The sequence below is a fragment of the Thamnophis elegans genome, chromosome 1 (genome assembly GCF_009769535.1).
Source record: "Thamnophis elegans isolate rThaEle1 chromosome 1, rThaEle1.pri, whole genome shotgun sequence".
NCBI classification, from domain to species: domain Eukaryota; kingdom Metazoa; phylum Chordata; class Lepidosauria; order Squamata; family Colubridae; genus Thamnophis; species Thamnophis elegans.
Window position 1 is genome coordinate 82231372 of NC_045541.1, and position 25758 is coordinate 82257129.

Genomic DNA, 25758 nt, shown 5'->3' on the forward strand with positions numbered 1-25758 from the left:
CCCGAGAGATTTTTGTTGTTTTTCAAATCTCCAGGTGATTTCCCCCCCCCCCGCCCCCGTTGATAATCCAGTTATCAACTAGGCCAAGCAACCTTGCAAGGCAGCCAAAGTCGGCCGGGTCTCCAACCGTGGCCACTTTAAGCTTGACGGACTTCAACTCCCAGAATTCCCCAGCCAGCAATGAGAGTTGAAGTCCGCAATGGTGGCTGGGGAATTCTGGGAGTTGAAGTTCGCCAGGCTTAAAGTGGCCAAGGTTGGAGACCCTTGTCCTAAAGCAACCAAGAGGCGGCATTTGAACGTGGAGAACGTGTGAGTTGCGTTCGACCTGCCACCCGTCCTCCAGCGTCTCGGCGCTTCTCTTGCACAACCCCTGAGAAAGACGTTGCACCGAAAAAAGCCGGCGGAGGGCGCTAACGTTTGGGGGCGGCCGCCCTGGCCTCCGCGTCAGAAGAGGCGAAGGGCTGCGTGCGTGCGAGGACGGACGCGTCTTCTCCGAGACGGGGGACGCTAACCAATTTCTGGCCGTTGCGAGAGGAAGCCCTTTCACCGCCAGGAGTGCGGAGACCCCAGGAACCGCTCCAGGTTCAACCCGGGTCTTTTCCAACTGCGGGAGGGAACGAGGTTTGTCGCCCCGCCCGCTCCAGAGGCCCAGGCCCGACGCCGCTGATGGGTTGGTTCAGCCCACGGGAGGCGGGAACCAGAAGGGAAAGCTGGAAAGGAGGTGGAGTCCTCTAGGAACAAAACAAAAACACGGGCCAATCGGAATCGGCTACCGGAACGGCGGGAAGCCAAATTGTGCACGTGGGAGTGGGTGGGTGGGAAACTGCGTGGCGGCGCTGGGATTTCAGTGGAGGTTGGCGTAGACGGCGGGAGGAACGGGTCCCGGTATATGGTAGCTTGTGGGAAATGGTTTTCTGTGAATGGGGTTTTTCTGAGGATGAGGGCGAGGAGGAACAAAATCTGAACAGGGGGTTGGATTAGATGACCTCCAAGGTCCCTTCCAACTCTGTTACTGTTAACCCTAGGAGGCCAAGCCTTTAACTTGGCAATTCAGTCATTTAGCTCCGCCCCGACTTGTTTTTGGTTGTTTATTTTATTTATTTAGTTTGTCGAACATATACAAGATAACAGGTCTAAGTATAAACATGGACATGAACAAGGAAATGAGTACAAATAAATGGGGACAGTAGGACAGGGACGGTAGGCATGCTGGTGCCCTTATACACACTCCCATTGCAGACCTCATAGGAATGGGGTAAGGTTCACGGTAGACAGTTTAAGGTTGAAGCTGTGAGTTTGAGGATTGAACAACAGAGTCAGAGCATTACAAGAATTGACCATTCTGTTGCTGAAGTTGTGTTTTCTGCAATTCTAGGACCCTTAATTTGTTCCCAAGGTTGAAGAAATTAAAAAAAAGATTGTCTTTCCCTTTGCAATTGAATTTCTCTGACTTTGTTTTCCCTTTTCTGGTTTTATTTTATATTTATTTGTTCAGGTAATGCTTGACTTAGGACAGTTCATTTAAGGACAGTCCAAAATTAACTGGCACTGAAAAAAGTGATTTGTGACCATTTTCCCCACCTAACAACCTTGGTAGCAGCCCCATGATCATATAATCAAAATTCAGATGCTTGACAACTAACTCCTGCTTATGATCATTGCTGTGTCCCAAGGTCATGTGATCACCTTTTGGCAACCATTTGACAAGCAAAATCAATAGGGAAGCTGGAGTTACTTAACCTGTTACTAATTTATCAACTGGTGATTTACTTAAGAATTGTGGCAAGAAAGGTCGCCAAATAGCAATAGCATTTAGACTTATATACTGCTTCACAGTGCTTTTACAACCCTCTCTAAGCAGTTTGCAGAGTCAGCATATTGCCCTCAACAATTTGGGTCCTCATTTTACCCACCTTGAAAGAATGGAAGGCTGAGTCAACCTTGAACCTGGTGAGATTTGAACTGTCAAACTGCAGTCAGCCAGCAGTCAGCACAAGTAGCCTACAATACCGCACTAACCACTGTACCAATGGGGCATAATTCACTTAACAGATGCCTCACATAGAAATGTTGGGCTTAATTGTGGTTGTAAGTCGAGGACTACCTGTAATTAGTTATGTTTAACAGCCCTATTTTTTCCTAGGAAATTGGAAATTATTTAGAAATCATTCATAGGAATTTGAAATGTTAAAATTGGGAAGGACCATAGATATCTTCAAATAATCTTACTGCTATGGCCTTCCACATCTCTTGCTAATGCTTTTTGGGATTATCCTTAAGACAATTTTCTTTTCAAAATAAAATGTTTGAACTCTTGTTTTCTACTTTTTCTTTAGGAACCTTTCAATCTATCTATTAATAGGATAGCATTGCATAAATATGGACAGAAATCCTTCACCCCCCTCAAGTGATTCAGAGGAAGAAGAAGTGGCTGGTGGGGATTCTATTGGAAATACAGTTTACAGCAAACACTGGCTGATTGGTGTACTTGAGAAATTAATCAAGGTATTATTATTGTATTGATTATCTTCTTTGTGTGCACTTCTTATATGCTAAATGTGAAACATCTTTTCATAGAAGTGTGGCAACCATAAAGCAGGTTATACATCAGGGTTAGTACCTTGAGAATAGGTGTTTAATAGCTAATTGGGAAATAAATTATGGTTCAAGTTTGCAGATACTGACGATGTAATCAGAGTATTAAAAAATGATACCCAAGGTTCTTCTGTTAAAACTTGAACAAAGTCAGTCAAAATATGAACAATTTAATATATTTTAGACTGTTTGTTAAAAATCTATACCGTTTACGGGCTCTGGGAAGTCGGGGGGGGGGAAGGGAGGTGGAGTGTTAGGGTGGAGGGGGGATGGGGGGATATATAGTATGTGCTAGATTTTAAAGTAACGTGACGGCACTTGTATACTGTTGCTCTTTAATTCCACTGTAAAAATAGGACAAGCTGAATATATTAATAGATTGTAGAAATACACCGAAGGGAGGAGTAGAGGGATAGAAGAAAGAGAGGTAACGAGGGTGGGAGAGAGGACTGGAGGGAGGGGGAGAAGGAAGGGAGGGAGTGTATCGGGAGAGAGGAGTGGTAGAGGGGGAGGGGAAGTAGGGTAGAGGGGAATGATGGAGGGAAGATGGAAAGTTGGAGGGGGGCGAAAGAAAGGGTGTATGGAGGGTCGAAGAGGTACATTGGGTTTCTATTTTGGGGGGTATTGTCGACAAGAGGAATGGCTGTGTTTATTGTTTAATGTTATATGGCCCCGGTTATGCACAGTATATATGTGACTGTACGAAAATGAAATGGAAAATAAAAACACATTTATAACCGGGGAAAAAAAAACCCAAGAAAAAATAATAATAAAAAATATGAACAATTTTCTATGGGAGAAACTGAATGGATGTTAAATAATTGCTAAAAATAATCATTTATTTGATGATTAATTCAGGATGTATTGGAAGAAAGAAAAACCCACAGGGCAAATTCTAAATGAATTCATTGTATTAACAAAATACATATGCCATAGATTAAAAATAACCCATTGTATGCTATTACTGTAACGCTCACGTAGACATGTTGAACTGTTAGGTGATTTCCTATCATGGCACTAATATTAATATATATGTAAACTTCAAACTTTTCCACCTTTGGTTTATCAGGAGTGAATGTCAACAGTACAAAGATATGGTAGAGTTTGGGACTTTCCAGAGAAATTCCTTTTAATTAACTGAACCAATAGCAGTAAAAAACAATAAATGCTCTTATTTCAAACAGTACCTAGCTTTGAACAAAGAGAAACAGAGTAGCAGAATATGTAAGCAAAGTACACATTAACGAAGTGTCTTTATATCTGTGGTTATTTGTAATAATTTGTAATAATTCCATCAGTTATGTTTAATACAAGTAGTCCTTGACTTACAACAGTTAATTTAGTGACTGTTCAAAGTTACAACAGCACTGAAAAAAGTGAGTTATGACCACTTATGGCCATTGCAGCATACCTATGGTCAAATGATCAAAATTCAGATGCTGGGCAGGTGGTTCATATTTATGATGGTTGCAGGTCCCAGGGTCATTTTGTAGCCTTCTGACAAGCAAAGTCAATGGGGAATCCAGATTCACTCAACAATCTGGTTACTAATTTAATAAATGAAATGATTCACTTAATAACTGGCAAGAAAAGTCATAAAATGGGGCAAACTCATTTAACAAATGTTTCACTTAGCAACATAAATTTTGGGCTCAATTGTGGTCGTAACTTGAGGACTACGTGCATTTGGTTGATCACCTTATTTTTCAGAGTATAAGATGCACCTTTTTTCCTCAAAAAAGAGGCTGAAAATCTGGGTGCGTCTTATACATTGAATACAGCATATATTTTTTTGGCTTCCTGAAGCCCCGCCCCTTCACCAAAATGGCCATGCATAGTCTTATGGAGGCTTTCAGAGAGTTCCTGGGGGCTGGGGAGGGCAGAAATGAGCAAAATATGGGCTGTTTTTTGCCCCCCAGCCCCCAACAGCACTCTATAAGCCTCCATAAGGCTATGTATGCAATTTTTTTTTGACAAAAAACGTGCCGGTTTTCACAAAAAATGGGCCGTTTCCCCAGGAGCACTCTGCAAGTCTCCCTCCCCAAGGCTATTAATGCCTTTTTTAAAAAACAGGCCCATTTTTGCAAAGAATGGGCTGTTTTTGGGAGGTCTGCAGAGTGCACAAACATTTTTTTTCCTTTTGGAAAGCTCTTTGATTGATGAGAATTACATTGATCAAGTGCTGTGCCAGCAGAAACAAAGTCTTAGGTGCTGCAGATTGTCAGCGATTTCTTTCTACAGCACATGGATAAATACACCTGGAAACATCTACCTACCTACTGTATTTCTCTATTTCTCTCTATCCCTCTACCTACCAACCTACCTACTCTTTCTCTCTCCCTATCTACTGTATTTCTCTCTCTATAAATATATCTCTTCATCTACCTACCTACCTATACTCCTTCTCTCCCTACCTACCTACTGTATTTCTCTCCCTCTCTATCCCTCTGTCTACCTACCTAATTTTTTAAAAAATTTGGTGTGTCTTATAGTCTGAAAAATACGGTACATAGACATACCCATGCTGGTTTCTTAGAAAATGTAGGAAATAGTTTGCTGTTACCTTAGTCAGGAGTGGTTTTTTAAAAAAGAATTCTCAATAGATTCTTGGGTATGCAATAAAGGCAGCAACATTTTCCAAGAGTCATGTTCTCCAAGGGAGGGGGGGAGGATCAAATTTGAAAATGGGCTAAATCTAGATAAGGGTTGCAGAGAAAGAAAAAGCACCATCAAATCCCGAGAGAAAGGCAGTTGGATAGATTCCCAATGCTATCAGCTCCTCCATTGGAAGTTCACTTTTCTTATCTTTCTTGATAATCTGACCCAGAGGAGTTAACATTTAAGGAATTAAGAAGCATTTTTAAAAGCCACACCGCTCAACGGGCTTTTCCTACTTTATTTGATGTAAAAAGTACAAAGATAAAAAACCCTGAATTGACCTAGATTCCAGGTGCTTGCCACCATAAGTTTTGCTTGGCAGCTTTACGGTTTACAGCTGCCTCCCTCCCCCCCCCCCCCCGAGAGATTTTTGTTGTTTTTCAAATCTCCAGGTGATTTCCCCCCCCCCCGCCCCCGTTGATAATCCAGTTATCAACTAGGCCAAGCAACCTTGCAAGGCAGCCAAAGTCGGCCGGGTCTCCAACCGTGGCCACTTTAAGCTTGACGGACTTCAACTCCCAGAATTCCCCAGCCAGCAATGAGAGTTGAAGTCCGCAATGGTGGCTGGGGAATTCTGGGAGTTGAAGTTCGCCAGGCTTAAAGTGGCCAAGGTTGGAGACCCTTGTCCTAAAGCAACCAAGAGGCGGCATTTGAACGTGGAGAACGTGTGAGTTGCGTTCGACCTGCCACCCGTCCTCCAGCGTCTCGGCGCTTCTCTTGCACAACCCCTGAGAAAGACGTTGCACCGAAAAAAGCCGGCGGAGGGCGCTAACGTTTGGGGGCGGCCGCCCTGGCCTCCGCGTCAGAAGAGGCGAAGGGCTGCGTGCGTGCGAGGACGGACGCGTCTTCTCCGAGACGGGGGACGCTAACCAATTTCTGGCCGTTGCGAGAGGAAGCCCTTTCACCGCCAGGAGTGCGGAGACCCCAGGAACCGCTCCAGGTTCAACCCGGGTCTTTTCCAACTGCGGGAGGGAACGAGGTTTGTCGCCCCGCCCGCTCCAGAGGCCCAGGCCCGACGCCGCTGATGGGTTGGTTCAGCCCACGGGAGGCGGGAACCAGAAGGGAAAGCTGGAAAGGAGGTGGAGTCCTCTAGGAACAAAACAAAAACACGGGCCAATCGGAATCGGCTACCGGAACGGCGGGAAGCCAAATTGTGCACGTGGGAGTGGGTGGGTGGGAAACTGCGTGGCGGCGCTGGGATTTCAGTGGAGGTTGGCGTAGACGGCGGGAGGAACGGGTCCCGGTATATGGTAGCTTGTGGGAAATGGTTTTCTGTGAATGGGGTTTTTCTGAGGATGAGGGCGAGGAGGAACAAAATCTGAACAGGGGGTTGGATTAGATGACCTCCAAGGTCCCTTCCAACTCTGTTACTGTTAACCCTAGGAGGCCAAGCCTTTAACTTGGCAATTCAGTCATTTAGCTCCGCCCCGACTTGTTTTTGGTTGTTTATTTTATTTATTTAGTTTGTCGAACATATACAAGATAACAGGTCTAAGTATAAACATGGACATGAACAAGGAAATGAGTACAAATAAATGGGGACAGTAGGACAGGGACGGTAGGCATGCTGGTGCCCTTATACACACTCCCATTGCAGACCTCATAGGAATGGGGTAAGGTTCACGGTAGACAGTTTAAGGTTGAAGCTGTGAGTTTGAGGATTGAACAACAGAGTCAGAGCATTACAAGAATTGACCATTCTGTTGCTGAAGTTGTGTTTTCTGCAATTCTAGGACCCTTAATTTGTTCCCAAGGTTGAAGAAATTAAAAAAAAGATTGTCTTTCCCTTTGCAATTGAATTTCTCTGACTTTGTTTTCCCTTTTCTGGTTTTATTTTATATTTATTTGTTCAGGTAATGCTTGACTTAGGACAGTTCATTTAAGGACAGTCCAAAATTAACTGGCACTGAAAAAAGTGATTTGTGACCATTTTCCCCACCTAACAACCTTGGTAGCAGCCCCATGATCATATAATCAAAATTCAGATGCTTGACAACTAACTCCTGCTTATGATCATTGCTGTGTCCCAAGGTCATGTGATCACCTTTTGGCAACCATTTGACAAGCAAAATCAATAGGGAAGCTGGAGTTACTTAACCTGTTACTAATTTATCAACTGGTGATTTACTTAAGAATTGTGGCAAGAAAGGTCGCCAAATAGCAATAGCATTTAGACTTATATACTGCTTCACAGTGCTTTTACAACCCTCTCTAAGCAGTTTGCAGAGTCAGCATATTGCCCTCAACAATTTGGGTCCTCATTTTACCCACCTTGAAAGAATGGAAGGCTGAGTCAACCTTGAACCTGGTGAGATTTGAACTGTCAAACTGCAGTCAGCCAGCAGTCAGCACAAGTAGCCTACAATACCGCACTAACCACTGTACCAATGGGGCATAATTCACTTAACAGATGCCTCACATAGAAATGTTGGGCTTAATTGTGGTTGTAAGTCGAGGACTACCTGTAATTAGTTATGTTTAACAGCCCTATTTTTTCCTAGGAAATTGGAAATTATTTAGAAATCATTCATAGGAATTTGAAATGTTAAAATTGGGAAGGACCATAGATATCTTCAAATAATCTTACTGCTATGGCCTTCCACATCTCTTGCTAATGCTTTTTGGGATTATCCTTAAGACAATTTTCTTTTCAAAATAAAATGTTTGAACTCTTGTTTTCTACTTTTTCTTTAGGAACCTTTCAATCTATCTATTAATAGGATAGCATTGCATAAATATGGACAGAAATCCTTCACCCCCCTCAAGTGATTCAGAGGAAGAAGAAGTGGCTGGTGGGGATTCTATTGGAAATACAGTTTACAGCAAACACTGGCTGATTGGTGTACTTGAGAAATTAATCAAGGTATTATTATTGTATTGATTATCTTCTTTGTGTGCACTTCTTATATGCTAAATGTGAAACATCTTTTCATAGAAGTGTGGCAACCATAAAGCAGGTTATACATCAGGGTTAGTACCTTGAGAATAGGTGTTTAATAGCTAATTGGGAAATAAATTATGGTTCAAGTTTGCAGATACTGACGATGTAATCAGAGTATTAAAAAATGATACCCAAGGTTCTTCTGTTAAAACTTGAACAAAGTCAGTCAAAATATGAACAATTTAATATATTTTAGACTGTTTGTTAAAAATCTATACCGTTTACGGGCTCTGGGAAGTCGGGGGGGGGGAAGGGAGGTGGAGTGTTAGGGTGGAGGGGGGATGGGGGGATATATAGTATGTGCTAGATTTTAAAGTAACGTGACGGCACTTGTATACTGTTGCTCTTTAATTCCACTGTAAAAATAGGACAAGCTGAATATATTAATAGATTGTAGAAATACACCGAAGGGAGGAGTAGAGGGATAGAAGAAAGAGAGGTAACGAGGGTGGGAGAGAGGACTGGAGGGAGGGGGAGAAGGAAGGGAGGGAGTGTATCGGGAGAGAGGAGTGGTAGAGGGGGAGGGGAAGTAGGGTAGAGGGGAATGATGGAGGGAAGATGGAAAGTTGGAGGGGGGCGAAAGAAAGGGTGTATGGAGGGTCGAAGAGGTACATTGGGTTTCTATTTTGGGGGGTATTGTCGACAAGAGGAATGGCTGTGTTTATTGTTTAATGTTATATGGCCCCGGTTATGCACAGTATATATGTGACTGTACGAAAATGAAATGGAAAATAAAAACACATTTATAACCGGGGAAAAAAAACCCAAGAAAAAATAATAATAAAAAAATATGAACAATTTTCTATGGGAGAAACTGAATGGATGTTAAATAATTGCTAAAAATAATCATTTATTTGATGATTAATTCAGGATGTATTGGAAGAAAGAAAAACCCACAGGGCAAATTCTAAATGAATTCATTGTATTAACAAAATACATATGCCATAGATTAAAAATAACCCATTGTATGCTATTACTGTAACGCTCACGTAGACATGTTGAACTGTTAGGTGATTTCCTATCATGGCACTAATATTAATATATATGTAAACTTCAAACTTTTCCACCTTTGGTTTATCAGGAGTGAATGTCAACAGTACAAAGATATGGTAGAGTTTGGGACTTTCCAGAGAAATTCCTTTTAATTAACTGAACCAATAGCAGTAAAAAACAATAAATGCTCTTATTTCAAACAGTACCTAGCTTTGAACAAAGAGAAACAGAGTAGCAGAATATGTAAGCAAAGTACACATTAACGAAGTGTCTTTATATCTGTGGTTATTTGTAATCCTCAATTACACTAATTTGGGTGGCACAGGATCACGAAAGCTAATGTTAAAGGTGATAGATATCATTTGATTATCATTGTCTAATAGCTTGCCTGTACTCCTGTCAGAAACACTGAGGCACTTTCAGGTTGAAAGGATTAACTGTTGACATCACTGTTCCCCGAGGGGACACCCAGCTGGTGACGAATGGGAGCTCAACTCTGCCCAATGGCAGCACTCAAGTCTTGAACATGGGCGTGCTAACCTCCAACCTAGCATCCTAACCATGATGCAAGCCACAGTGCTCATGGCCAATTGCTAAGAGTCATGCAAGGATACATACGTAGTTTTATATGTAAAATACCATATTTTTCAGAGTGAAAGACCCACCGTTTTCCCCCTAAGAGAGGGTGAAAATTTGGGTGTGTCTTATACACTGAATGACCCCACCCTTTGGCCTCTGTTCCCAGCAATTTACCTCTTTGCAGCAAAGGGGGGGCTTGCGGAGGCTTCAAGAAGCTATAGCAATTCCTGCAGCCTCTAACAGCTGATGATTGGGAAAAATTGAAAGTGAAACTTGCTGTTTGCTCCACATGGCAAATTGCTGGGAGGCAGATTTTTTTTTCTTGTGCTAATCAGGCTGTTTGCTGCAAGGAGGTAGGTCAACAACTATAAATGCCTATAGAATGTTCAAATTATTAGACTTATTTTTTTAAAGACTGCTTTATTATTATTCTAGGCAATGTAACAAAATGAAGCTTTTTAAAATAAATGCTTGATCTGAAGAGGCCCAGTGCTATTGTTTTAAAAAGTGCTATTCTTTTAAATAGCAGAGAATAACTATACTTCCAGAAAGCACATTTTAACAGTATCTGTACACATATAGTATGAAATATAACACTACAAACAGTGTATATTGTCTGTACTGTTTGTTGCAAGGAGGCAAATTGCTGGGAGGCAGAGGCAGATATTTTTCCCTTGTTTTCCTCCCCAAAATCTAGGTGCGTCTTATACTCCGGAGCGTCTTATACTCCGAAAAATACGGTACATAAAATTTAAAACAAAAGATCACATTGAAATTAAAAAGTCTGATCTTTTAATAACTTGGGTGGACTCTGGTTGCAATGACTAATGTTCCCATAACTGCTACATTAGTTTAATTGCAGCATATATATATATTTATTATGCTTTATGTAGCTAACAATAATTGTTACAATAACTACTTGAGTCTACTGGTAGGCTTTTTAAAGTTACTTTGTAATTTTATATCCATTTTTTTATTTATTCTACAACTTGGTTAACTCTTAAAAGGATACTTCAAAACTAAACAATGAAGAAGAACAAATGGAACTAGATGAAGAGATGGAGAATGATATTTGCAAAGTATGGGACATGTCAATGGATAAGGTATTAATTAAAACTCTTTTGTAGAGTATTAAAATCATTTGGAAATAGAATTGAGTATATAACTAGAAACTATTAAAACCATGGGAATGATATTGTGATAAGTTGCTAGTCATAAATTAAAGATTTCTGAAATAATTTTTTGCAGCGAAGGGGTATCTTCAAGCAAAAACTATTTTATATCTATCTATCTATCTATCTATCTATCTATCTATCTATCTATCTATCTATCATCTATCTATTTCTGAGAAAAACTTCAAAAGTTGAAAATATATGGAATTTCTTTTTAGAATTAGGCAGATGTTTTCAAATTGGCTTCAGCTTCTGCATATACAAATATTTGCTGTCTTGGCCTGTCTTTAATTACTGATATCTAGTCCAGCGATGGCGAACCTTTTTTGGCTTGTGTGCCATAAGCGGGGGGAACGCAAGGGGAGTCGTGTGCGGGCGTGCTACACCCATAATGCGATGCGCAATCTCCCCAATGCGCATGCGTGCATGACAGGCACTCCCCCCATTTTTTGCATGTTTTTTTCACCCTCCCCAGGCTCCAGAGGCTTTATAAGAGACTGAGGAGGGCAAAAATAGCCTCCCCCACCCCGTGGAGGTCCTCCAGAGGCTTCAGGAGCTTCCCTGACGTCTCTGGAGCGCAAAAACCAGCCCTACGGGCAAACCGGAAATTCAGGAACAGACTTCCAGTTTGCTCGTAGGGCCGGTTTAAGCCCTCCAGAGCCTTCAAGGACCTTCAGGAGACTTCCCTAAAGGCTCCGGAGGACGAAAAATGATCCAACGAGCAAACAGAAAGTCACTTCCACTTTGCTCATAGGGCCGTTTTTAGTCCTCTGGAGCCTTCAGGGACCTTCAGGAGGCTTCCCTGAAGGCTCCGGAGGACTAAAAATGGCCCTACGAGTGTTGGGTCATTTTTCGTCCTCCGGAGCCTTCAGGGAAGCCTCCTGAAGGTCCCTGAAGGCTCCAGAGGGCTTAAACCGGCTCTATGAGCAAACCTGAAGTCTGTTCCCAAACTAGGGAAGCTCCTGAAGCCTCTGGAGGGCCTCTGGGGGGGGGCTGTTTTCGCCCTCCGCAGGCTCCTATAAAACCTCTGGAGCCTGGGGAGGGCGAAAAAATGGCTTTTAAAAAGGCTGAACTCAGCTGGCCAGTGTGCGCACGCGTGCTGGTCAGCTGACAGGGCAACGACTTGTGTGCCCTGACAAATGGCTCCGCGTGCCATAGGTTCGCTATCCCAGATTTAGTCATTCTCCCAAGAACAATCCTGTAATATCTTTAATAGGGTCTGTTTTCTTAATCTCTTGCCTTTCTTCTATATCCCTCAATTTTTTAGGTATAATACTTTTGTAGGCCATTATCTGCTTCTATCATATGTCAAAGTCTGTGAGCTTGTGCTTTCTAGTCTACTTTTATTTGTTTCTCTTTGTCACTGCCTCCATAGTTATTATTATTTGAAAATGTATCTTCTTTCTGTTGTTTGTTATGGTATTTCCAGCTTTCATATGCTTTCCTTAAAATCAAAAAAGCCATAGCTTCACTATTCTGAAATGTCTTTTTCCATCATGATTTTGCCTTATGTTTGTCATTGTCTTCCTAGTATCAGATTTTTTATTTGTCCAGCGTACTACCTGTTTTCACTTTATCACTGTTAACTGCAAGTTCACATAGCATGCCAAATGACATAATCTTTGTCTTACTTAAGGTATTTCATATTCCATTTTTAACTTTCAAAAACAACTTTTTAAAAAAGTTACATTTGGTTAAGAAAATGTTACCCTCTGTGGATCTCAAATTGTCAATCTCCAGTTTAGTTTTCAGCTGTAAGTTTAATTTTCCATTCTTGTAATATATTTGCTAAATATGGAGAAGATATGCATTCTTATCTAATACACTCTGAACTATTTACTGCAAACTCAATTTTTACAGAAATTTCTAATTTATTTTTTAAAATTTGTGAAGATGAGTCAGTTGTTTTATTATGCTATTTCATATTAACATGTTTCAGGTTCTAAGAATCTACATGATCTTTGGCTGTAGTCAATGAAGTCAAATTTCTTTTTGTATTTTCATGCTTGGCATTATCCATCTCAAGTTGTATCCCTCTGAAACTCACCTATTTATCTGGCATTTCTCTATCTGGTTTGCTCTAATTTTCTTTGCAAGATTTTAAGCAAAATTTGGCTTGTAAGTGACAGGGATTCCCAAAATGTGGGTCTCATTTTTCTTTTACACGTGATCAGGTTTGTATAGGCAGTGTTGGAACATGATCAAATCTTTTTCTGTGCTTTGTTACTCATTTTACCTGTACATATTAATAAATTTAAAAATCTTGGTAATATACTATTATAGATAATACTAAAACTATTAAAAGTGAATGGTATTTTTAAGTATATTTATATGTATATGTATATTTTTATTTCCTCAACCTGACCCCTGTAAAACTTATTCATAATTTTCTACCCAGATTTATGTGGGTTAGCAGTAACATTGATGCCCAAGAAACATAGATTGTTTATTAAATCTATGTGAAGTTCCTCATACAGATCTTATTTTCCCTGTGTTCTCCAGATCATATCTTAAATAAAACACTGAAGTGTTTTGTTGGTATTACTCTTCCAAAAGAAATAACCTATCTTGTACTATCTATTCATTAATGTTTAGATCATTTGTTTATGATCAGCTGATTTTTTTAATAAATTAGAGAAAGTATGTAATGTCAACCACATTGCTGTATTTAAGCTCCTGTGTTGCCAAGAACCATTCAGAGGAGATAACATCAATAGAAGTTGAAATGTTAAATAGAAAAAAATAATTTATGATGGTGCTAGCAGAAACGTTTTGCACTCCAAAATGAACTTTTAAAAATTATGCTACTTCTTACCAAACAAGCTTTGTTTAACTGTACATTAACAATCCAACTTTCTTCCTTTCAGGATGTTGCTTTATTTTTACAAGAGTTTAAAGCCCCTGACATATTCATGGTTTTTCTTGCAAAGTCCAAATGTCCTCGACTTACTGTAAGTTCTATTATTAATCTATGTTTATTACTTACGTAGTTGAGTTTTGGACCATAGGAATTATGCAGTTGAATAAAGCACAAACAGCAAATAAAAATACAATCTTAAAAAGTAGAAGAAAGTCATTAAATACAAGTAGTTCTTGACTTACAATTACAATTGAGCCCAAAATTTGTGTTACTGACCAAAATAGTTGTTAAGTGAGTTTTGTACTCTTTTACGACCTTTCTGGCCATAGTTGTTAAGGGAATCACTGCAGCTGTTAATTTCGTAGCATGGCTGTTAAAAAATTTGGCTTGTCAGAAGGGCGCAAAAGGTGATCACATGGCTCTGGGAACAGTGCAACCATAATAAATATAGGTTGCCAAGCATCTGAATTTTGATCATGTTACCATAAGGATGCTGAAACTGACATAAATATGAAAAACTCCTAAGTCACTTTTTTTGATGCCATTGCAACTTTGAATGGTCACTTACAACGAGCTGTTGTAAGTCGAGGACTATATGCAACTGACTAAATATTTCTGAATTATTAGTAACACTTGTTATTAATCCATTACTTTTAGTATACTTCTATGGTTTTCTAAATATTTTATCATTGGTTCGAGCGGTATTTTTCAATGTCAGCAGCTTTAAAATCTGAGGGACTTAGCCACAGGATGAGAATTCTGGGACATTCATAGATCTTAATATTACTAATCTTGAGAAACAGTACATTTATAAAATCACATGATTGTGTACTTCTGTGCTTCTATTTAAGAAATATTAACTGACATATCCTGATGGGTCATTTCTTGGCTTAACTAAGGTTTTGAATTCCCTGGATATAACTTCCAAAATTATTATTGTTTTTAACCATTTAGTTGTGTCCGACTCTTGGTGACTTTATAGACAACTGCTCTCCATGCTACTCTGACCAACACAGCTTCTTTCAATTGTATGTTCAACTTTGTGTCATATTTGATATTATCGAGCCAGTGTTTGCTTTCCCCCTTCTTCTTTGTCATATAATATAAAATTACACAATGGGGTAATTAAAATAGGGAGTAGCTTGATAGAGGTGGAACCATGTTACATTCTTAGCAAGAGATTGATTTCTTAGATTTATTGCACCTTTCCTTTAGGAGTTCAAGGCAGTATATGCAGCACTTCCTCCTCTGCCTATAAGGTAATGCTGCTTGTAGAAAATGACAATATATATACCAAAATGTTGTATTGTGCAAAGGCTATCAGTACGAGAAATGTAATACTTAATAAATATATTATTAAACTTTATTAAAACATTTGGCTATTTGCTGAGGAAAAAAAGACAGCATAGAGAATTCGATTCCTGCTTCAATTGATACTGCATATATTGAGAACTAAGCAATTATTTCCTCGATAATGTTTATCTTAATGTATATATAACTTTATGTTAACCTACTATATTTTTCATTGCAGGAAATATGTGTAGGTATTCTGGGAAATATGGCCTGCTGCCAAGACACGTGCATATCTATTAGTAAAGATGAGAACCTGGGGTAAGTTTTTATTTCATGATTTTCAGACTCCAGTTTTAGTTTCTGTTGCTATTTAGTACACAACACCATTTAGTACACACAGATTCTTAATATACTGTAGAATAAAATAAAAATATAGTTGATGTTAATGTTTGTAAGGTATGGCCAATCCAAAAGTAAGAATATTTTTTTTTAGAAAAGAAAAGATTTTATACATATGTATTAGCAAACATTATCAAGGACAAGTGTGTTCAGAATTAAGAGAATCACGGGAAAGAAATGTTTTTGGAAAAGCAGTAGGGCTTTCCTGCAGCTTAATATTCCATTTGATTTTTAAATGGGAAGCAAGATAGCAATCTCAAACACAGACCAATAGAGAGGGCAGGGACGAAAAGATTGACTAAAAGGGGCCATACCTGTGGATATTTTCATATCTATGTCAGACACTATAAACTTGGTCTTGTAAATAGGAAATGTGGAACATGAGTAGTTAAATGGTAAAAGGTGTGCTTTATGGATCAGTGATCTACCTGTTTAATGTTATAATTATACAGATAGTCCATGCTTAGCAACTGCCTCATCCAGCAACCATTGTGCATATGACAGTGATGAAAAAGTAACGAAAACAGTCCTCACATTTATGACCTTCACAGGTCTGTAAATAAAAGGAAAGCTCAGTCATGATTTCATTAGCAATCGTTTCACTTTATGATCAAGTTGCCAGTCCCAACTGTGGTCACTAAATTATGATCATTGACTCAGCCTTCTGTCCTTTCAATGTTGGTAAAATGAGGACCCAGATTGCTGGGGGCAATATGCTGAGTCTGTAAACCGCTTACAGAGGGCTGTAAAGCACTATGAAGCAGTATATAAGTTTAAGTCAGGAGTGTCAAACTCAACCAGCCCACCGTCCAGGCCAAAAATGGGGCACGGGGAGGTCGCATGCTCCCCATGCCCCATTTTGGCTGACGGTGCTGCAGGAGACGTCCGTGCCATCTCCCCCCCCCCCCCCCAGTCAGCCTGTGGAGGAGAACTAAAATACTGATCTGGCCCTCAAAGAAATCCAGTTTGATATCCCTGGTCTAAGTGTTATTGCTATTATGATCGATACTTGCTGTATGCTGAGCTTCTGCACTGTGAGACAAATTCCTTGTGTGTCCGATCACAGTTGGCCAATAAAGAATTCTGTCCTGTCCTGCCCTGCCCTGCCGAACCCTACCCTACCCTACCCTACTCTGCTAATGAGGTCTATCTGTATTCCTGTTTCAGTGTCCTATATATCTTATGTTATGCAAAACAGGACAATGTTGTTGCTGTTGAATTATTAATTAGTAGAAGCAATAAATCTTACTGTTTCCTTCTGAATGGCTTTGCTACAGATTTTATTAGAAATGTTACAAGTATATTTGTGTAGAATCAGGTTCTTGGATTGATGTCATAGTTGTCATCTCTGAACCATTCAATAAGTCAAGTATGTATTAATGAAAATGTATGCTGCTCCAATCAATGTAATCAAACTAGGGGTAAAAAATAGCAGCGGTCCCCAACCTTTTCAGCATGGCGGCCTGATGGGAGGAGAGGGAATGGTTCCGTGTGAGTGGCGGACAAGGGTGCAAGTGGGCTCAGCTCCAGTTGCACAAGCGGTGGGTGCGAGCACAAGTGGAGCTGTGTGTGCAGACTCACCCACTGCTTGTGTGGCCCTGTTCTCAACGGGTTGCAGCCCAGAAGTGGGATGTGGCCGGGGGGGGGGGTTGGGGACCCCTGTTCTACAGCATCACAAGCATCACACTCAACATGAGCAATAATAAATAAAAAGTGGTAGTCTAAAAACACCAGCTGGCATTAACCTTCAAAGTCCTATTTATAAAGCACAGTTTTAAGCATTCTTCTGTAGATTAAAAAAAAAAGGTGATATGTGCATGTTGGGACTAGACTTTAAAAAGTCGGCCTTGTGTAGTTTGTACAGGTAAACTTTCACTTAGGACTGTAATGGAGCGAAGCATTTTATTCATGACAGTTGTAAACCAAGACATGCACACAACTTGCTTGATTTTATGACTTTTTTTGTGGCGCTCATTAAGTGAATCCATATATTCCTTTGGATTTTTTTTTTGCTAGAAACTAGTCCTAAAGACTAGAATCTGGCCAAAAGTATCATAAATTGCAGTCATGTGAAGTACTGCAAGTGGTCATAAAGGTGAGCTAGTTGCCAAGCACCCAAAATATAGTCATGTGAATTCTGAAAATTGAGTTGTAAGTAGTTTATTTTGGGGGGGGGGGGGGAGTGTCTGTTACAACTTTGAACGGTTTGCTAAGTGAGGACTACCTGTAGTAAAACAACCTCCAACATTTCCCTTGTACTTTATTTTGACAATTCTAAATGTTAAGGATGGGAAGGCTCAGTAAACATTGACCGATGTCTGAGTAAAGGCATAGAAAATAATGTTTGTCTCATGTTATATGCTGCTTAACCGATACATAATTTTTCCAGACAAATAGTGCTTCATCATTTATGTGATTCTGATTCCCCGACTCTGCTTGAAACAAGCAGGTAAGTTTCTTTTTGTTTGTTTCTGAGTGATTAAAATACCTTTGGCATAAGAGGCAATGGTAAGCTAGAATGGTAGAATTCCGATTTACCTGGAAATAGGTAAACCATGATATTTGTGTACACTATATGCAAACTTGTAGTTTCTGTTGCAGTGAAATGCAATTTTCTGATTTGGTCAACTGTTTGTATGGTTGTTTTATACAAACCAAGATTAAGCTGGTAGTTGGAATAACTCAATGTGAAAAGGAGGACTAGTTCTTTAAGACCATAAAGATGATGAGCAATATACGTATACTGGTGTGTGTATATATGTGTGTGTGTGTGTGTGTGTGTGTGTGTGTGTGTGTATACACATACCCTATACATACTCTATATACTCTATGTATGTATGTATGTATATGTATGCATACATACATACATACATACATACATACATACATACATACAACCCATTCTATTCAGCATGGCTTGTTCTTCCTTTTCTAGAGGCCTTGCTGAAGTGGCTATTTTTGATCCTTGTACTTTTGGACAATAGATAGTTTAAGAATTATTATTCTGATAATGAAGTTTGCTGCTTCTAATCCTTCCAGTCCATGGCAACTGTCATGGATATCTGAGTATTCTAGTTGGCAAAAAGGCTAAAGTAAGGAATCTAGTTGATCTTCTTTTCGGTAAATGATTTAAATGATCTGTCGTTTTTCTTCATGGTCTACCTCCTCATGACCATTGGTCCCCAGAGCAGTTTATTAAGGCAAGGTATTACTTTAGGCTCAGTTAGCAATATAAATTAAAAAGCAATTAGAAAGCTAGTAGATTCACTTTTTATTAATTTTACTTTGGAGAATTGCTACTGAACTTGATAGGATGCTTCCAGGACTTCTGTACGGTATTCTTACTTTCCCTTTACTTGGTCTTCACACTTAAATTGATTTCATATATCATTTATTTGCTTTTAATTTTAATTGCATGTCTAATCAACATACATCATGATAAAAACTGAAGAGTGAAACCCTATGCAAGTTAATTTAGGAATAGATTTAATGAGCTTACCTTTAGATGCTCCTAGGACTGATAAATAAATTTGGGCTTTTCAAAAAAATCTCACATTGTTAAATTTCCATTTGTGTTTTAGGTTACTGTTGACTTGCCTCTGTCAATATGAAGTGGCTAATATTTGGGTGGAGAGAATCAGACAAAGTCCGTCTGTCTATAACTGTTTCTGCTTTATCATGTCTAGTTCTACAAATGGTAAGCTAATACATGAAGAATGTATTTTATTGCATCAGAGCATTTTTGAAGTAAGGAAACGCCTAATATGGGAATCTAATATTAAATTATTTGTAGGGAAAATTTTGCTTAAAGCATTCTTAGTTAAGAAACAAAGAATCCACGATATAGCGAAACCATGTGAATAAGTGGAGTAGTTTTTGGTGCCTTCTTTTCCTATGGTTATAATATCTTTGGGTTGTCAATAGCATACTATATTTACATTAATATAAAGTAGGAATGTGGTTAGATCTTCATAAAGTACTGTTGGCACTTACGTTTCCAGACTGAAGGAACAATGGAAACATCTTTCTGGAATCTTTAGCTATCCAGGTTTTTGGTAAAAGGACCTTCAGTTGTAAGTGCCATAAGTGGCACTGATTTTCTGATTTTCTAAGTTGTCCTAAATATATTTTAAAAGGTAAACATAGGCTAAAAGGGGAAGAGTACAAGATATGAAAGGTAAATATGTAACATTTCCAATTAAAAAGTTGTAGACAGATGGTATGTGCATGCCCTTTTATACCCCAAAGCACATTTTGGCCTTGAAATCCAAAGTGTTGCTCTGATATTTAGTAATAGCATTAAACTGATTTTTGGAAATCCACATTCTAATTCTTAATGCTATGCTTTATTTTAACACTCCTGCAGAGTAAGTTGAAAGAAGTAGTATACAAGTTAAGAAAAAGAAAAAAAAAACATTTCTTGGGTTACTTTTCTGGTCATTTTGTATTTATTTAGTTGAAAATAAAATTATATTCATTTACTAATACTATAAAGATTCTCAAAGCAGTAAACATCCAAATTACTATTAGCTAGTAATATAGCATAGTATACTAAGCGTATTAAAATATTTTACTTTCTGAATTCTGCTTTGTGGTTTATGTGGTCTTAATTTAACTGTACTTTAATTTTTGTTTCAGTGGACTTGCTGGTGAAAGTTGGTGAAGTGGTTGATAAGTTGTTTGATTTGGATGAAGAATTAATGATAAACTGGATTAAAAAAGATTCTTGTCCATTAGTGGAACAGCCCACAGATGATTCCCCAGATGATGTCCCTAATTTTAAAATTCTACCTTGTCTGCTTGAAGCTGCAAAACAAGTTTGGTAAGCATCTGTCAGTATGCATGCAAGCATAGAAATTTAAGGCACCTTTTTCATATTGGACAAGTAATGTTCAGGTTACTTTTATCTGCCTTTTATAGTGAAAACACCAAATCATGTCAATTTTAAATGGAAATGTTGGAGTTTAACTTTCTTGGAACTCACCAGAGGTGGGCTGTTGCTGGTTCAAATCAGTTTAGGCGAACCGGTAGTTCCGACCAGTGGCTGGGCTCCTCCCCTCGCCCCACCTCCATCCCCGGCACTATCCCATCCTCTTTAATTGCCATAAGTTGGATTCTGTATGCATGCAAGCTCACATTTTTGGTTCTGGGCAAACTGGTTGTTACATTATGTGATGCCCACCTCTGGATATCACTGTAGAAAAATTTCATTGCTGAAAAAATTTCTTTTTTCAGCAATATGTCACCCTTCAACTGTGAGTTTCCTCATATAGATACAGAGACACACAAATCTTTCTTAATGAATAATTCTAACTAAAATTCATAATGCTTTACTGCAGCTCAGATAACAATTCCGAAGGACTTGAAGTTTATATGCATATTCTACAGCTGCTCACTACAGTGGATGAAGGCATTCAAACAATCGGTATGTTTTCTGAAGCATGTAACAACAAAGTATTTGTAGAAAGTCCTTTAATAAAGAATTTTTTTTCAGAGTTTGACTAATTTTTTTCTCATTTTTCAGTCAAATCTTCTGATAGAGGAAAGGAAACATGGAGCTTGCTATATAATCTCTTTTGCAATGAACTCTGCCAGCCAGATGATCCACCAATTATTGTTCAAGAACAGAAGACCCTGTTGGCTTCTATTTTATCTGTGCTATCAGCCATTTTTGCTTCACAGAGAGATCAGGACTATGTCACCATGGGAAAGAGTAAGTGTTATGCCTGATATATTACAAAAGTTGAAATGGTGGGGAATATAATCACAGAATTTCAATATGGAGTATTTGAAGGATTGCAGAGGTCAGAGTGGAGTTTAGGTAATTAAAAAATTGGCAGGAATAAATTCAATTCAATTTACATGTGAACCATGACTATTGCTATTCATAAGTGGTAAATTTGCCATAGCTTGCGTTCTTCCTTTTTCAATGGTATTAATTTCCTAATATTTCTGCTTAGCAAAATCATCATCTTGTAAGTATAATTCGTTTCCTTTATGCCCATTTGATTTTGAATCAGTTTATTCTAAATCTAAGACTGGATTCTGTTTATATCTTGAGCATAATTGCTTCAGTTCATTTATCAATATGATCTTTTGTTCTTTAATGGTTTTCTTTTTCTTTCATTCCAAAGAAATAAACAGTTCTCTCATGAATGCTTTCCTGCAATCCTACACTGTCGATTATGAAGTTTCAAGAAGTAAACTGATTTGTCAGAATCTCTAATTCACATTGGCATTTCAGTTTACTTGAATTGCAATAATAATAGGACATTCAGCCTCCACTCTCATTGGTCTGGAAATTCCTCTAGGCAGTCTTACAGTTATTGGATTGTGATCTGCATTAATGAAGCTAGCAACTTCAACATCTATAAAATTGATTAGTGAGCTAAAGATATAGCCCACTGTGTACTTGAGTAAGTTTGGTGAAATAAATCTCTCTAAAGACATTTATTTTTCAATACATCTAAAAGAGGAAAGAGTGACACAAAAGGGTCCTATTTTTATCTCCCAATATCTAAAATTTCTCTCTGCAATTTCAAGAACTAAAAGAAAAATAGTTCATAATATTTTATTTATTGTCATTTGGACATAAATTGAAGCTGTTGTTAATTTTCCTACATTTGATTTGAATAAATATTTATGATAAATATTGTCCAATTTGTCTGAGGCCGTAGATTTTTGACTGAAATGATAACATTCTAACAAATTGACATTGTCCTTTTTAATATAGCATATAAGATGTGTGCATTACAGACTGTTTTGTCTGTAAATATTTATGGGAAATATTTTCATTTGAAAATATAATGAAATATAATATATATTAGGTTAATTTGTGAAGAAAGAACAGCTTCTCTTTGTTTATCTTTTGTCTGTTCTGACTTTTTTTAGATTATACTCATCTGATAATGTCAATGACTGCAAAGTCTACCTATTTTAAAACTTACTTTGCTACTAGGAATTCTGCTTTTTCCCAACATACTTTCATTCATAATTTTATTTTATTTTTTTTGCATTTCAGATCTGGCTCTGATTGACAGCATGATTAGAGTGTTACAAAACATGGATGAATGTGAGAAGAGATCTGTAGACAGCTCAAAGAAATCCCAGACAGAAGAGTGTGAGAAATTGGAAGTAGTTGATGACGATTTCCATTTAAAAATCTTGAAGGACATCTGTTGTGAATTACTCTCCAATATGCTCCAGGAATTATCAGAGGTAAAAAAAAATAATCATATAAACTTGAAAGTTAAGGAATGGTTTAAACCCAGGTTTTATTCACTATGGTAGTGTTGTAACAAGTATCCATGTATGCATTAAAGGAGTTGTACCTTTAACATTTTATTTATTTATATCCTGCCTTTATTATTGTTACAAATAAATCAAGGCAATAAACATATCCAACAAATCTTCCTCCTCCTGTTCCCCACTACAACGAGAGAGAGAGAGAGAGAGAGAGAGGGAGGGAGGGAGGGAGAGAGAGAGAGAGAGAGAGAGAGAGAGAGACCAGTTTCCCACTTTCTAGCTATAAACCTGCTATAAATTATAAAAATATGTGCTATTTATTAAAGCAGCTTTGTCCCCCAAGGGCTGTACAGATAAACTGGGTGTCTATATTAGTGCTGTACTTGCACTGTCACATCTTTTGAAGTTCTGAAAATTTTTTGAAGCATTTGTTGTCTTACGAATTATAAAATTGTCTTCTAGAATGGAAAGGAATGGAACTTATTTTTTTATGTGTATGAGCATATACACGTAAGAAGCATAGAACATTCTCAGCATGTTAAAAATGATGGAAAACTCTGGCTGGCTTGCATTTTATAATTTATGCAAGAATCTCACTAGAAAATAGTTACTGTAGACAGAGAATGTCAGTCCTCTGTGGGATGAGTATATTTTTTTTAATGAAATAAATTGTTTTAGTTTGATTGAGTTAGAATATATATCTATCCTTTTGTTTTAAGTGCTTATTTTTCAGATGTTGTATAAAACTACCCTACAGAACCCTTCTAGCAATTATAGAGTATTACATTTTTAACACCTTTTCTATAGCCACACTGATTCAAAGATTGATTTATGCACATGAAAGACAGTAGAATATTAAATACTCCAGTGTTCAATATTTAACATTTATCATTCTTCATATGCAGAATTGTTATTAATATTAAAATGTTTTCTTTGATCACTGGGTTGCCATGACTCACATTTTTTATTGGAACACACTGTTTATGTTTGTCTTTCACAGTTGAGTTACCATCCTTAATAAGCTTTATTACAAATGCTTTATTCAAACAGCATCTAACTCTTTGCTGGTATTTTTAGGAAAACATATTGGAGGGGCTCAAGCAAGGTCATATAAATGAACAGAAATGCTCCTCCGCATTTCAAAATCTCCTTCCATTGTATTCATCTTCGGTATGTATGACTTCTGAAATAAGCAAAAGCTATGTTTGAGCTATTGTCAAGGATAAATATCTCTGATATATGTGACTCCATCTAAATATTTTAAAGAGATTTATATTAAAAAACATGGCTGGTAAAATTTTATTGGTAGAATAAAAATATGCATCTCTTCTCTTTCCTTTCTTCCTTCCCCTCCCAGCTTCAAGTTATATAACCTATGCCATAAAATTTTTAAGGTATTGAGCTGCCACTGGGAAAACGCAGATTTGAATCCACCCTCAGCCAAGGGAGCTCACCAAGTGATTTGGGGCTGTTGTAGTCCTCTCTGATCAAATTACCTCACAGGGTTGTTGCAGTGAGGGAAAAACAGGAGGGAGTCCTATGGTTTTGAGCTTCTGAACCAGAGGCAAGGATATCTATCAATAAATAAATTCCCTGAATATACTTTTGTGCCAATATTTTGGGGTTCCTACTGGCAAAATAAGGGAATATGTTAGTGCCAGAAAAACTGTTGGTGATTAAGCTGCCAGATCACAGAGGGATTTCTTGTAGTTCTGGGAGGTAAATTATAATATAATTTTTACAGTGATACATAGTCTTCAAAGGTTTCTACCTTTTGAATTTCACCAATTCCTTTGACTGAGAGCATCAATCCTAGGTATTCAGATCAGAGGATTTTTATTGTCATGTTGGTGTTGTAATTTTGTTCTTTATTGTACACTGCCTATAGTTCTTCAGAAATGTGGTTATAAATTTGGTGAAATAGATACAGGTCTTTGACTAACAACCATTTGTTTTGTGATCATCCAAAGTTACAATGGCATTGAAAAAAGTGACTTATGACTGTTTTTCACACTTACAACCATTGCAGCATCCCCACAGTCGTGGAATCAAAAATTTGGACACTTGGCATCTGGCTCATATTTAATATTTAAGAGCCAAGGTGGCGCAGTGGTTAAATGCAGCACTGCAGGCTACTGCTAGATCAGCAGGTCAGCGGTTCAAATCTCACCGGCTCAGGGTTGACTCAGCCTTCCATCCTTCCGAGGTGGGTAAAATGAGGACCCAGATTGTTGGGGGCAATATGCTGACTCTCTGTAAACCGCTTAGAGAGACCTGAAAGGCCTATGAAGCGGTATATAAGTCCACTGCTATTGCTATTGCTATTGCTAATTTCTGATAAGCAAAATCAATGTGGAAGTCAGATTCACTTAATAACCATGTTACTAATTTAACAATTGCAGTGATTGCCTTAACAACTGTGGCAGGAAAAGTCTAAACTGTCTCACTTAGCAACCGATATTTGGGGCTCAATTGTGGTTGAAAGACAAAGACTACCTATATTATAACCGTATTTGTTTGGTTTGTTTTCTAACCCAAGAAACCTTTGCACAATGATTTCTCCATTACATGTAAAAGAGCATCAGTGAATAGATTACAAAGGAAGTTTTTCCACTGTCACCGAAGTGATATTGACTGATATTTGGGAAGTTCAAAACCTAGAAAGCTTTGAAGGCATTTGTGTATGTAACTCTGTAGAAATTATTATTTGATGTCCCATAAACTAGTTTGGAAATTATCTACATCCTGATCAAGGTGCTTGTCAGAATAAGTTCCTCCTGCTTAGCAATCTCCATGTTTTACTTTATTCAACTTGCTATACAGTATATGACAAAATATATTTCTCTTTTTTTCCAGGTGGAAAGTTTTCTTGAAGTGCTGCATGGAGCAGATCAGACTCTTGCAGACAACCTGAGCAAAAGCTTCCCAAGTTTGAAACTCCAGGCATAGCTCCATGTGTCTATTTTGCTACAAGGAGACTGTGAATAATTTGTTTCTCTTTGAAGAAAGCATTGGGTAAAGAA

The 25758-nt window shown here is 38.2% G+C and overlaps 1 protein-coding gene across 8 annotated transcripts; it reads left to right on the plus strand.

The window, feature by feature from the left end:
* The first annotated feature begins 250 nt into the window (after positions 1-250).
* SAAL1 (serum amyloid A like 1) lies at positions 251-25758 on the plus strand. Of its 8 annotated transcripts, none has more exons than XM_032226075.1 (14): positions 251-621; positions 2337-2505; positions 7948-8116; positions 10774-10869; positions 13806-13889; positions 15330-15409; positions 17880-17939; positions 19072-19187; positions 20129-20312; positions 20830-20915; positions 21015-21203; positions 22512-22708; positions 23813-23905; positions 25592-25758. In XM_032226075.1, the coding sequence occupies exons 3-14, from the start codon at positions 7991-7993 to the stop codon at positions 25682-25684; spliced, it is 1404 nt and encodes a 467-aa protein (XP_032081966.1). In that variant the 5' UTR covers positions 251-621; positions 2337-2505; positions 7948-7990; the 3' UTR covers positions 25685-25758. The 8 variants fall into 8 exon arrangements, with proteins under 8 accessions (XP_032081966.1, XP_032082007.1, XP_032081992.1 ...); XM_032226116.1 differs by lacking the exon at positions 251-621 and adding an exon at positions 651-721; XM_032226101.1 differs by lacking the exon at positions 251-621 and adding an exon at positions 825-892.